Source organism: Puma concolor, chromosome C2 (assembly GCF_028749965.1).
Source record: "Puma concolor isolate L17-30 chromosome C2, mPumCon1.1.hap2, whole genome shotgun sequence".
NCBI lineage: Eukaryota > Metazoa > Chordata > Mammalia > Carnivora > Felidae > Puma > Puma concolor.
In genome coordinates this window covers 12,960,750-12,975,490 of record NC_141675.1, presented here as the reverse complement: position 1 = coordinate 12,975,490, position 14,741 = coordinate 12,960,750, and the positions used below count along the sequence as shown (strand labels likewise).

At 36.8% G+C, this 14,741-nt stretch overlaps 1 protein-coding gene and 1 long non-coding RNA gene across 7 annotated transcripts in view; one reads left to right on the top strand and one right to left on the bottom strand.

Moving 5' to 3' along the window:
* LOC147577102 (uncharacterized) overlaps positions 1-14,741 on the bottom strand; it is a 90,844-nt gene that overhangs the window by 29,643 nt on the left and 46,460 nt on the right. The window lies entirely within an intron of this gene.
* RBMS3 (RNA binding motif single stranded interacting protein 3) overlaps positions 1-14,741 on the top strand; it is a 1,106,864-nt gene that overhangs the window by 1,067,495 nt on the left and 24,628 nt on the right. For all 6 annotated transcript variants that reach the window (XM_086720584.1, XM_086720587.1, XM_086720585.1 and 3 more), the window contains one exon: positions 13,931-14,011. In XM_086720584.1, coding sequence (XP_086576710.1) covers positions 13,931-14,011 — 81 coding nt within the window. The remainder of the gene's footprint in view (positions 1-13,930; positions 14,012-14,741) is intronic.

Below are 14,741 nucleotides of genomic sequence, written 5' to 3'. Positions count from 1 at the left end.
CCCTCCCCCGTTCATGCTCTGTCTCTGTCTCAAAAATAAATAAACGTTAAAAAAAAAAATTAAAAAAAAAAAAGAAATTGTGAAAGCACTCATGAGTAAACAATAATATGATGATGGTCTCTGGAAAGCATTTTTCAAGATTCATTTTGTATAGTTCCATGCAGGGAACAGTTGCTAATGCTTAGACTGAACTTGAATTCAAATGTACAGTCTTTTCTTTCAACTCTCTAGAGTGGATGGCCTCTAGTAATGAATAGGTTGGAAAAAAAAGAACAAAGAATATTTATATATCCAACAGATAACAGTTTTATCATGACTTATAGACATTTATATATCAGGTGGTGAAACCATCTGAGATCTCACCTAGCCAGGCTGGAACCTGGAGGTGAGCAAATGCCAATAAGTTTCTCACTCTCTCTTTAGTCTCTGGAATCACCATCCTAATTCAGTCTGCTGGGGCTTCTGCCTTCATAGTCTTTATTCTCAAGATACTCCATACTGCTTGCCCAATGGACCACCTTTTTACTGCTGACCTCCAGTCCTATTTTTTCCTCAGTGTCTTTCTGGAAGTGCTTTATAAAACCCAAAGATAAATTTCTATATGTCCTCATGCTCCTCACAAAAAATGATTTCTTCTGCATGTCTCACCTACAATCTGTTTTGTCCTAAGCATATGTCTTTCCTCAACAACACTCTTGGATAGAGACTTCACTTTTCCCTGTGACCAATGGAGCTGGAAGGAGGTGTTAGCAGTCTTTTACATCACTGTTGCCTCTTGTACATGGTGTGCAAATTCCTTCTTTTAATGACAACACCCACAGGATGTTAGTTAGTCTTTTCCCCTTCTTTTTGCTATCCTTTGTTGGTCTCCTTGCCAACACCCACACGTTAAGCATGGCCTTTTTTCATTTGTCTCCTCTTGCCTCCAACTCCTGTCTCATTATTATCATAGTGTCAACATCCCTTAACCTGCTTGATTCCAATGACCTTCACCTTATGCAACTCCAGTCACCAATGTCAAAGGCCACACACTGTGGACTAACCATAATGGCTTCCCCTCTGAAATCTTAAAGGCTTCATACTTGTTTATCAGCATTTCCTTCTTGCATCTCTCTTTTTCTGTTGCAGCCATCAACCTTCCCTATTCCATTTCTTTCCTTCTCCAGGCAAGAAACCATTGTGTATCACTTCAACTGTTCTCTTGCCATCACCCTCACTACCATCAATAATAATAATAATGATAATGATAATAATAATGGGGCTTGGATTTTTTTTCCTCTATCCTGAGTCATCTCTCTCCCTAATTCTCTATTGAAACAATTCCTAATAGTCACCTTTCGACCTATTGCAATGAAAAGATTACATTCGCTTGCCCTTCTGTTCACAAGCATGCTGACCTTATTCTCCCTGAGTTTCTGGTATTCTCCTTGAAAAATCCAATGGTTTTCTATTCATGTGCCAAATTCCCACTGAATGCATTTGAGGTGTTTTCACTCAGGCTTGAAGTGATCCTTGCAGTTTGGATTCCTGAGTGCCCCTGGCCTTTTCTTACAGTTTGGGGTTTCCAGCATGTGAAGGCCCTAATCAAGAGTCTCCACAAACATTGAGTACTTCTATTAAAGAATTTTGGTAGGTCTTAGGAAAGTCTCATCTCTACCCTGAATAATAATTTTCATTACCTTTGTTTTATGCCATAATGTGCTTCCAAAGATATGCCAAACTTGAAGACACACGATAAACACATTTTGTCTACTATTTAATTTATGGCATAGACACTGCGTTAGGGTTCTGTATGGAGACAAAACCATGAGGAGATAGGGAGGTAGGTAGATAGGTAGACAGAAGATAGATAGATAGATAGATAGATAGATAGATAGATAGATAGATAGATAAATAGATAGGATACAGAGGTAGACAGACAGATAGATAAATACATTAAGAGTTAACTTATTACAGGAATTGGCTTACATACTTGTGGAGGCCAAGAAGTCCCACAGTCTGCATCCGCAGGCTGAAGAACCAAGAAAGGTGGTGATATAGTTCAGTCTAAATCTGAATCAGGGGAGCCAATGGTGTAAGTCTCTGAGTCAAAAACCCCCCAGAGAACCAAGAGCTCCCATGTCTGAGGGAAGGAGAATGGATTTCTCAGCTTAAGGAGAGTGAGAGAGCATTCACCCTTCCTCTACTTCCCCCCCCCCCCCATTCAAGCCCTTAGGGAATTGGCTGATGCTCACCCACTTTGGCAAGGTAATCTTCCTTACTGAGATTACCAATTCAAATGTTAATTAATCATCACAGGCATCAAGAGGATTAGGATTTCTGTGCTCTTCTGTGGACAACTGTATGGCTCACGTGGGTTATAGAGCTTGAGTTTTTCATCCAGAGTGCTGAATTATTCATCCATTTTTGCAATCGCTCATTCATTTAATACTTTCATATTAAGTGCCAACCATGATGAATCAGGCACGGTGCCTCCAGGAGCTTCCACAGTTTGACCGCCAAGAGCTATAGCAGAAGTACAGTTAAAGAGCTGTTGGGCATCAGGAGAGAAGGTTATCACTTCCAAATCAGGGATGCAAGCAAGGCTTCATATAGGAATTTAGCATCCGGACTCAGTTTGAGAAACAGGTTTTGGATGTGTCATTAATGGATACAAAGAGGTTAGAACACAGTGAAAAGCAAAAGCACAGAGGAAGGAAGTTACCAGAGGAGTACTCATCACCATGAGCAGGCAGATATGGGTAAAGCAGAATATGAGATGATGTGGGTCACAGTGATTCTAAGAACTCAGTGAGAGTGGGTTGAAATTCATGCCGAAATCATATTCTTTGTCTCTCCCCTGTTTGACAGTTGTCATCAAACAAACTGTTCATATTTTGAGGTGAGGAGTAGAATCTGGACTTTGCCACCAGAAGGTCTATTTCCCTCCAGTCCTCCTACCTTTTGCACTTGGCTCTTTAATTTGAACTCTTCACATCCTTGAAGAAAAGAATGGTAATATCTGTAGCCTGGCAGAAACTCCTCCTGTTGTTTTTGTATTGCAAAAGTTAAATATGCTCACATGGATAGAGCAGTACCATGTAAATCTGTTTGTTTTTGCCTAAATATGAACAGTTCCTAGAAGAACTTTTCTCAGATAGTTTCACACCTTGTTTGTGCAGTTTCCTATTCACTGTTGCTTTTTCTTCTTTCCTCCTTATTTAGAATGTTGTTCTCTCTTTCCTTTCTTTCCCCCTTCCTCCCTGCTCACCTTCATTTGCTCCCCATCCATATGGATCAATCTCTAATCTGAATATTCTAACTAGCCGGATAGGTCAAGTTCCATCTCTGAAGGTCTCTTCCCTGAAAACCAAACATGATAAAAAAAAGAACCTGTTTGTTGACTCTTTTAGAGACTGGATTCTTTCAAAGGATATTGAGGGGCACTCTCAACCTTTCCTCTTGTTGTGTCTACTCTGGTCCATTGGGATGGTTGGCATTCACAATGTGTGGGCCTAAGATGGTTGAGAGGAAATGTTTTATGTACAAATAGAATTTACAGTGTGTGTGGCACCCTGGATCAGTTCCCTTCCTTCAACGTGTCTTTACTTAGCAGAGTTTCCATTGAGGACTTCTTAGTTCACTTGTCTCTCTTCTTGACAAAGTCCTTCAGTTCTTTCATTTCCAAAGTGGAAAAATAAATATTTAAAAGAATTAAAAACCTGGTTTCCTAGAGAAATGATTAAATGAGTCTGGAGAAGCCGAGGACCTTAGTTGTTGGGCTTTGTGTTCCTATAAGTTTATGAAAGAACCATCTAGATAATAGGTCGGGTCATTTGTTAAAAGTGGTTTCTTCTTGATTCTTTCAAATATAGAGATTGATTTAAATAAACGTTGATTTGAGTGCAATAGCTTCTCTCATTTGAAAAGGTCACTACTTTACAGAGAGTTCTAATTCTTTAACATCAGTAAACCATACTATATGCAAAAACAATAGAATGTTAAGAAACAACAAGGCAAGTATAACCAGACAGGAGATTCAAACACAAAGTGAAAGACTAAGAAGGAAGCAGTAATAATACAAGAGATCAACATGCAAGGATTTGAGTAGCTTTTCTATTCTAGGGTACTGTGGTGAATGTAAGATTGGCAGTAATGAATACATAAAAATTAAATAGCTTTCTATATATAAGATGATAAAATACAAGTAAACTACCCAGGACTTGCAATGGGTTAGTAGCAAAATCTTTTTCTTCTAGGTTTTGTCAGGTCCTATGACCCAATGCATGTTGTAACCCTATAATATAAGCTCACTTAAAACTTGTCATGTAAAAGGGGCTCAGTAAAATTTTATTGAATGTTGCTAATAAGTAATTAAGCATATATATCATTAAATTTTTTAAAAGAATTTCTATCATTGGAATTTTATAATAGAGCACCTCAACCTCTCATTTCCTGAATTCCTCATTTCTGCTGATCTTTTTTTCTACCCTTATCCTAGAATTTGTTATTAGCAATCACCGCACCAACTCAAAATCTCAATTTGGAATAATAGCTCAATTTCAGACAGGAATTCTCTGACTACCACCTCTTTCCTTCTATGACTACTTGAACAATCCCTCACCTCCCCTGCTCACTCTTCCTCCATTGTCCTCTCCTGGTAATACTTGGATCCTGCTTGCATCCAATTCTCATTCTGCTCCATTCCTGTGAGCAGCTGAATATGGCAAGAGTAAAGCAAGCCACCGATGCTGCTGAGTTTCACCTTAATTTTATGAGCACACAACTTAAATGGGCCCTCGGCATTCCCTGAAATCTTCCTGCATGTGCATGGTCCATTTGTTCTCACTGGCCAAGACAACCATGTCATACCTTCTCCCAAACCTACTACCTCTCACAAGCACCTCACATCTTTGTCTCAAAATGGAAACAACAGCAAAAAAACTTAAATACCTTACACATCTCCCAAACTTCTTGTGTCTGAATCCATTCAATCATGTCTGTTTAAATGGGTAAGTTGTCCTTGCTCTCCCCTAAGATCAACCTTTCCTTTTCTCTGTTGGTTCTTATTGTAAACTCCTTTATAGAAGTATAAAATATGTTCAGAAGAATGCACACTTCCTAAGTTTACAGATCAGTAAGTTTTAGAAAGCGTAAATTGGTGGATATTCAGGTATCTACTACCTAGATCAAGATATAAAAGGTCCTATTATTAGAGAAGCCTCTTTTGTGCCCCTACCCTTTTATTATCTCCACAGAGGTACCCACAACCCTGACTTCTATCAGCATAGATTTGTTTTGATTTTTTGAACTTTAAATACAATCACACAGTATGAAGCTTTTTATGTTGGCCTTTTTCAAAATTCAAAATTATATCTGTGAGATTCATCCATATTTGTAGAGCAAGGGGTTTTTTTTCATTGTTTATATTATCATACAATATAAATATATTACAATTTATTAATTCTACTGTTGATGGACATTTAGGTTATTTCTAGCTTGGAGCCATTATAAATGATGCTGCTCCAAATAGTATACATTTGAAAGAATTTCTATTGTGCACATACCTATGAGTGAGATTGCTTGTTCAGAGATTCTGTCAGCATTCTGCCAGATTCACAGAGTGGGTGTACCAATTTACACTCCTACCAGCAGTGTGTGAGAGTTCCAGTTATCTACATTCTCTCCAACACTTGCTTTTGTCAGTCTTTTTCATTCTTGCCATCCTGATAGGAGCATAGTGTCATATAATAATACTTTTAGCTTGCATTTTCCTGATGACCGGTGAATGAGGTTATGTATGCATATGCATACTGGCCATTTGGAATTTAGATATTCTCTTTACTGAAGTGTCTGAGTGACTATATGATTTTTTGTTGTTTTGTTTTTTTAGTTGAACTTTTTATTGAGATATTTGTAGATTCACATACAATTGTAAGAAATAAGAGAGAGAGATCCCTTGTACAAGTGCCTCAATTTCCTCAATGGTAATATTTTACAAAACTGTAGTAAAATATCACTAGCAGGAAATTGACATTGATACAATCCACATATTTCATCCAGATTCCCCCAGTTTTACTTATCTTGTGTGTATATTCTCTATACAATGTTTACCTATATAATTTTTTTAGCCGCCACCACAGTCAGTTGATATTAAACAATTTCGGTATCACAAGAATCTTTCTGTTGAACTTTTATAACTTTTATAACTATGCCATCTTATCCTCCTATCCCCATGTCTAATCCTTGGCAACCACTAATTTGTTCTCCATTTCTAAAATTTTATCATATAGAAAATGTTATATACATGGAATCACAGTATCTAATCTTTTGGAATTTTTTTTCTTGCTCACCATAATTCCCTGGAGATTCATCTAAGTTATTGTGTATATTAACAGTTATTCAAACTCATTTTTTAAAATTTTGTATTCTGTCTTCTTATTGATTGTGGATTTAAATATATATATATTTAAATATATATATATATATATATATATATATATATACACACACATTCTATGTATAAGCTTTGTCAGATATATGTATTATAAATATTTTTGCTCTGTTTTTGGATAATTAGCAGGTTTTAGTTTTAATGAAGCCCAATTATCAATAGTTTCTTTTATTTTCAGTTCTTTTTCAGTCATGTTTAAGAAATCTTTGCTATTCTCAATATCATGAAGGCTTCCTGCTATTTTCTTTAGAAAACTATATTTAAAAACCCTTTATATTTATACCTTTGATCTGCCTCATGTGGTGTGAGGTAAGGATCAGGGATCATTTTTCCTATAGAGATATCCAGCTGATTCAGCAGCATGTATTGAAAAGACCATTCTTGCTGAAATTGCATTATGGTGACATTCTATCCATGTATCCATACCACAATATCTTAATTACCATCACTTTTTAGTAAATCTTGATGTCTAAATTCATCTTTCATCATTGTTTTCCTCAAGATCATATTGGATAGTCTGGGTTTTTGCTTTTCCATAAAAATTTTAAAGTGAATTATTGACTTCTACCAGGAATGTTCTTGGATTTCAACCGGAATTATACTGAATTTATAGATTCTTTTCAAGAGCATTAACACTGTAACAATATTGAGTCTTCTAATTCATGCATGTGATGTATATCTCTTCATTTACTTAAGTCTTATTTAATTCCTGTCATCAATGCTTTCTCGTCTTCAGTATAGAAGTTTTCATGCCTTTTCTCAAAGTTATATCTAGATATTTGATTTTTTAAAAAAATATTTTATCTTTATTTATTTTTGAGAGAGAGACAGTGTGTGAGCAGGAGAGGAACAGAGAGAGAGGGAGACATAGAATGCAAAGCAGGCTCCAGGCTCCGAGCTGTCAGCACAGAGCCTGACGCGGGGATCAAAATCACAAACTGTGAGATCATGACCTGAGCCAAAGTCGGACACTCAACCGACTGAGCTACCCAGGCGCCCCTAGATATTTGATTTTTTGATGCTCTCTATATATGTATCATTTTAGATTTCATTTTTAACTTCTGGTATATAGAAATAATTTTTATTGACATATATCCAGCAACCTTGCTAAACTTCATTAATTACAATAATTACTTTTTAAATAAGCAAATAAAACAAATATTTTTAAAAACTTGAGGGGGTGGAAAGAATTCATGATGCCTATATAGAATTGTTTCAAGTTCAAATTTTAAGACACAGTTTCTTAATCAGCTACATTTGCATAGTACCATATCTTATTTGTATTACTACCTTGGTGATCTTGTGCACACATCTAATGGGCTTAAATGGGCTAAAACCTAATGGGCTTTGGATTTTTCTAATACATTCATGAAAATCCCATTCTCTGCAAAATGAAGGCCTCTTAGCCTGTGTGATTATATGGGAAGGACTACTTCTCACTGTTGTGCAGGGGGTGAGGTTTTGTAAATTTCCAAGACGAGAACAACCTCTAAGTCTCTTCCTTGTTACTCTCTTTGCTATGTGCCACAAAAAACAGCACCACCCCAGACTACAATGATGACAGTCTCTATTTTTCATTGAATAGTTTAATGCACACCTCTCTCTGGATTATGTTTAGCACTGTCCTGGGAACTGGGTGAGATAATATAGATTACATACTCCTAAGAATTCTGGGCTTCCATTTTTATCAAGCCATCCACTGGCCATCTTTCCCCCTTGAGTGCTTTTACTCCTAGTAAATGAAGTATATGTTGCTATCTGTATTCACCTCCACCTACACTTCAGGGACAATTATTTAATTTTACACAACTGTCTACTCTGTTATTTCTCCCTTATAAATTAATACTAACATAAAACATTATGAAAGCATCCATTATTATTATTCTGGATGAGGATCCATGTCATTCTCCAGAATGACTTCTCCAAAAGTAGAAAGAATATAGGAGGAATGCACAGCAGGAGTCCATGTAGGAGTCCAGGATTTTCATGCCCTAAGTGGGCACTCTTTCTCCAGCTTTCCTTCTCTCTATGGATGGTCTTTCATTCATTGAGTAGCATGGAGACTTAGAAGATATTCTTAGATTTTCACTCCAGGTAGCTATTTCTACTTAGTCAAAGCAAGCATGTGAAATGATACCAGCTTGCCATCCTGGGTCCAGGTATTCTCCCCAGCTCTGAGATGATAGAATTTTACAAATCTAAGAAACATGGCCCTCACACTGCAGAATGCCTCTATATGAGGCAACACCATGCATCTCCCCCAGCCACTTACCCAACCCAGGTTGTTTCCTATAGCCTCAAGCTTTTTAGAAGAAACTTTATGGTAAATGACCTTGAAAGTAATTCATACTGCATTCTGCTAGCATTACCTACCATGATACTGCTTTCTTCTGCTCAGCTTCCTTTCTGAGACACATTTTTGCAACTTTCCCGTATCCTTATTGACTTTCCAGGTTTGATAGTACCTGGACAACTCCCCTTTCTGAAATTTGTTAAGCAGCATTGAGAATTTTATAGCAAGGAATAGAAGCACCAATTTAAAATCTAAGCAGTGTAAAGACGACTCCAAATGAACAAGTGTGATAAATTATTTTAGGAAATTTCAAAAATTCAAATGTAGGAAATTCCTTGCTCTACAAATTATCAAATGAAAATTTCCTCACGGGAAATACATAAACATATTTGTTTTGCTTTGTGGGGGAAAAGAAAGTAGATCCAGAACTGAAAATTTGGAGTTTTGTTTCCTCGGAAATAATCAATGATTCTACAGTAACAGAAACAGTTTGTTCTAACTTAAATAGGCAAAAACACAATTCCTCTCCAATTTCACCATTTTTTTTCCTCTCTTTGTATAACTATCTTGGTGATGCAGTGTCTAGACTTCTTGGAACAAGTAGTGGAGTCTGGAATTTATTCTGTGGGTTTGAAAATGGCTATTCAGGTCTCCTTCAAGCTTACGTGTGAAAATCCAGTGCTTTTAGATTTAGAATATATAAAAATAATCAAGCTGTTTACCAAGAAAATAAAATTTCTCCATCAATTTCTAAACTTTGAGTTGCTACCAACAAGGAAATATTGTATGGACTTATCCATTTTACCCATATCATCTCATTGGAATGTGGTTCCCATCCCCCATTGTATAAAAAAATGCAAAATAATTTGTAGTCGTGAAAGAATGGTTGCAGATATTTTCTAGCTTTTGAGACATACCAATAAAAGACATTAGCCTGAAGGATATGCATCCATTCTTGTTATAGTTTTAATAAGTAATCCATGGGAATTTATCAAGTCAAAAGGGCAGATTTTTTTTATATCACAGGGCATTCTCTTAGTTTTTTGTCATTTGTTAGCTGGATAAAATAAAGGAAGTCGCTGAGGCATCCAGATCTAAACAGTGTTTGTGCAGCCTAGATTATTAAGTCTGACTGTAGTTGATCTATGCTCTTAAGGAAATCAAACTGTGCTTGCCGAGAAAGTTCAGAGTTATTTGTCACCAATTACCTAAAGCTGAGAGTTGATCTTACACACAGCTGTAGCCGTTTCCTGTAAGAATTTGCTCCTAATTTTACAAAGCTGTCACTTCTTGAGGTTTCACCCTAGAAATACATGTCTACTACTGAAGAGTTTTATTGCAAAAGTTTATCCAGAAACAATAGTCTTATGGGGCATAAAACTCCACAGTATTGACTTGTTTAGAGTAAGCCTATCCCTAATTTCCAAACAATGTTCTCAAGCTCTATTATCTTTTATGTGATCAAAAAAAAAAAAAAAAAAAACAAGGCAACCAGAAAGATTTTTTTTTTCTTTAAAAGGTACAAAACACACTGAACCAAGGTGATGTCATTTATACTACAAAATCTCTCTTGGTTCTGTTCAGAGAAGCAGCATAAATGTAAGTTAAATTATGAAATAAGTTAAACATACAGAGTAGCCCTCCTGGAAGGAAACTAGGTATTCTGAGTATAAAGTAAAATAAATTAAATGGCAATAAAAATATTAACCAAAGGCATATTATTCCATGTTTCTTAATTGGATCTCCAGTTTCTATATGCCATTAACAACAACAACAAAACCAACTTGAATATGGGAACAATCAAAAGGAGACTCTTAGGACATTATTTACTTAATTTCAAAAGTAAAGAAGTAGACAAGTATCTCAATCATGGGTCAGAAGCCTGAGCTTTATTCCCATTACGTGGGGTCTTCGCTTCTCAGTCTAAGCTAAGATCATGGGTGAACCATGCTGCCTAGCTCACAGCAGTGTTCTAAAGACAAGAGGAGTATGAATTTGTGTCCTCAGCAGTTCAGTTTGGGCCATGTTAACAACTTCACTGAATAAAATGGGAGTTGTGAAAATATACTAATTCAGTTCTACTGGACAAAACACAGATTAGGTTTTGAATTACTGAGTTATTTGAAGAAGCTTAGCTAAGAATCACATAAAATGCTTTTCATTAACTATGCTGCCTGAAAATTCTGGTTTGACAAGAGTGAACCCATGAGCTAGAAAACTAGTAAGCATTGCTCCAAATGACCCAGGCCATGCCCCTATTTCTAGCTCACAGAAATGGCTCCTGAGGGCTACAGACAGTGGAGCAGGGACAGATCAAAGTAATCCTATAGGTAAGTGCTAGTGATGTCCTATTTTCATGGAAAGGATACACTCTTCATGTATTAGGCCCATTTGCAAAGTTTAGAACCACTAACTTTGCAATAGCAAATACCTAGTCAGTGAGGTATTCTTTTACTAGTGTATTATAAATCTTGGAAAACCATCACCAGAAGGCAGAACATGAGCCTCCATAGGATCAGCTCTGGTCTTACAAAAATTCATAGTTGGCAAAAATATATTCTCCCTTGCTACAAATCTAAGACTTCTGAGATTCAATTAAAGAAGGATCTTTTCAAAGTATGTGCCTTAGAGCACTAGTCCTTTTTTTTTTATGTTTACTTATTTTTGAGAGGGAGACAGAGGGAGACAGAGAGAGAGAGAGAGAATGAATGAATGAATGAATGAGCGAGCGGGTGAGGGGCAAAGAGAGAGGGAGTCACAGAATCCGAAGCAGGATCCGGGCTCTGAGCTGGCAGCACAGAGCTGGACATGGGGCTCGAACCTGCATGGGGCTCAAACCCACGAACCATGAGATCACGAGCTGAGCTGAAGTTGGACACTTAACTGACTGAGCCACCCAGGCGCCCCTTAGAGCACTAGTTCTAAGCAAAATTAACAGGTGGCTACCAGGAGGGAGGGAGGGAGGGGGAGGGAGGGAGGAAGGAAGGTTGGTTTAATCAGCTTTAAATAGGCTGCTCTAAAACTTGATTTCTCGAAGTTTTTATTCTACATCAATATCACAAAAGAAGACACATTCTCCAGCATTGCCAAAATGCACTGGAAAACAGAAAGCTGTTTTCCCAGTTGAGCTAGCATTCAAAAATAATAAAGAGAATGCTCAGTTAAAAGACTTTATTAACCTATATAAGCAAACCATCTATCTGAAATGGCCAATGAACTGTTATTCCCAAAATACATCCTAGAGCAGTTTTGTTGGCAAGGCAGATACCTGCCATAGGGCTCTAGATGTGGAATAATGTTTGCTGAAATGTAACTCCAGAGTTCTATGCTTATTTGAAAAATTGATAACCATTGGATACCTGGATGCTTATGTCTACTTAAAGACACAAGGACAATGATGAGCAGAGTTGGCTCAAGTGTGTGTTTAAAGGTTATATAAATGTATTATGGGGATGGTGAAATTAATATCTACAATGAGCTCAGAACTATTAACAGCTAAGGGAAGGGCATGCAAGATTCATAACTGGAAACAGAAGGCTTTCTTCTTGTATCTTTTTCTTCAGCCATTGAACAATTATTTATTCAACATCAGGCATGGTGTGGTTTGTTGGAAGATACAGAGATGTGAAGTTTGGCCCATCCCTTTAAGGAGATGACAGTCTGGACAATTTCAGTAGAAAAGTAATGGAAGCTGTGAGAACACAGAGGATAGGGTATAGGAATCTCTGGTGATTTTCAAGTATAAAGCTAAATTAGTAATATCTCTAGGCCTTTCAAATAGTTGCTCTTGGTCTAAGTTACAAGGTTGTTTTGCATAGATACGAATTGAACTTAGTTGTTATTAGTGTTACACAGTTATCAGCTGCTACATATGGATTACAGAGAACAGTTGGTTTGTTTGATCTAGGGTTGTTTCATTAAGGCTGTCTCTATTTTTATTTTTAGCAAATAGACACAGTAGGATGGTTTTGAGTTTAAGATGGAGATACATTTATTCCAAAGTTGCTTAATTGCTATCATTCTCCATGAATATTAAACAACAACAACTGATGAGCTCATCTCCATTCAGATATTTCCCTTGATTCAGAAGCATCATGTCGCTTAGATACGAAAGTACCAAGATACACACAAAATATAGTAATTTAGGTTTTACATATTTATGCATAGCATTCATCTTTGAACTCAGCAGATTTAGAAGAATAAAGGGTTGGAGGCTTGCAATTTTCCATAAAAATCATTTCTGTAACCTTCATGAATGGAGAAAACTTGTCTTCAGTAGATGATTCTGGTTCTGATGTTTTGTGATGTTGGTCAAGTTTAGAAGCTCCATAATACAATTGATTCCATAGAAAATTCTATTTTCAGAGAGTAGAATGTTGAATTTGCAAAGGATATGTGTATTAGAAATGCAAATATGGAATTTTTGCTCATGTAGGTGAGCAAGTTATCTTCTTGGGGCTCCTTTTCTGAAATGCAAAAATGCAGGTTATTCCCAATGCATGTTTTACCGATACTACAACTTAGTGAGAATTGGTTTGACTGTTTCATTGTCCATCCAAGTGAGGAACATTTGGCTAATTCAAGGAGTTGAAAAGGAAATACTGACAGTGACACAATAATGGAATGGGGGAAGGACATCAAGTAGACTTTGTCAGAATCTGTAATACTATGTCATTTGTACCTAAAAAAGGTGATATGAAAATGACAAAGTGAAAACATGCGCCAAATCTAAATATTGCTGCACACATAGTTCTTGCATTATTCCTCTATTTTTATTTTTCTTTTAGTTAGAAAAGAAATGTTTGCTAACAATATGATGATTCATTCATTCAACAAATGATTTGTTGAGAGCCTACTATGTGATAGGTGCTAGCAATAAAATGAGAAGAAGACAAAAACAGACATCATCCCTGCCCTTATGGAATGTATGTTTGAGATGTGATAATGAAATGTTGGGATCTAATGTAGAATGTTTTAGAACATAAAATGAGGGAAGGGGGATGATACTGTGGGCTGCTGTTGGCACTGATTCAGTAAGCAAAGGCCATTCTATGCTGATAGGAACTGCCTCATTTTTTATCGAAATAGAGTTTAATGGTGCACTGCCTGTGGGCCACACATGTAAAACAGTTTCATGTGATAATCTACTTTTCTTGCCAGTTGCAATCTCAAGTTCACCTGCATTTTTCTTTGATTCCCTCTAGTATATGACTGCTGCGGCTCCTATGCAAGGGACCTACATTCCCCAGTACACGCCTGTGCCTCCGACAGCTGTTTCTATTGAAGTAAGTCTGTCTCTGTCTTCTAGAAAGACATAGGGATGATAAATCTTAGCCACGTATACTGTGGTCCCCTATGACCCAAGCAATCCTGACATGTGGTTTTGTGCTGCTCTAAAATTTGAAATTGCAAGCTCACTATATGAAGTACTCGAACATGCTTATGTTTTGCTTCGCACACTAAATTATCTGATTTGCTATAGAGAGTTCAGAAGGGAGTATCATTTGTATATTTGAAGTTCAGAGACCAAATCACTACCCCCTCAGATGTTAACCACAAATACTCATAAATAGGGAAGAGAAAAAAAAGTTGACAACTATTTCAATGAGTTTGCTAGTGCCTTGTTACTCAAAGAGTGGTCCCTGGACCAACATCATCATTGACATCACCAGGGAGCTTGTTAGAAATGCAAAGTCTGAAGACACCACCAAGACTTACTGAATCAGAATTTGCATTTTAACAAGATCCCTTGGGAATCTACGTTCACATTAGTGCACTGGTTCTCAAACTTTCCTGCTTATTATTTTCTGCAATTGTTTAGAGAGCTTTAAAAAATATTTACGCCTGGGTCCTATCCCCAGATTCTGATTTATTTGTCTGCGGTATTGACTGGATGTCAGGATTTTTCTTTAAATATCAGGTGATTCTAATATGTATCAAGGATTAACAACCACTGCTTTAGTGAATGAACCTTGGCAGCCTTGTAACTTCCTATAGATCAAAAAATAAAAATAA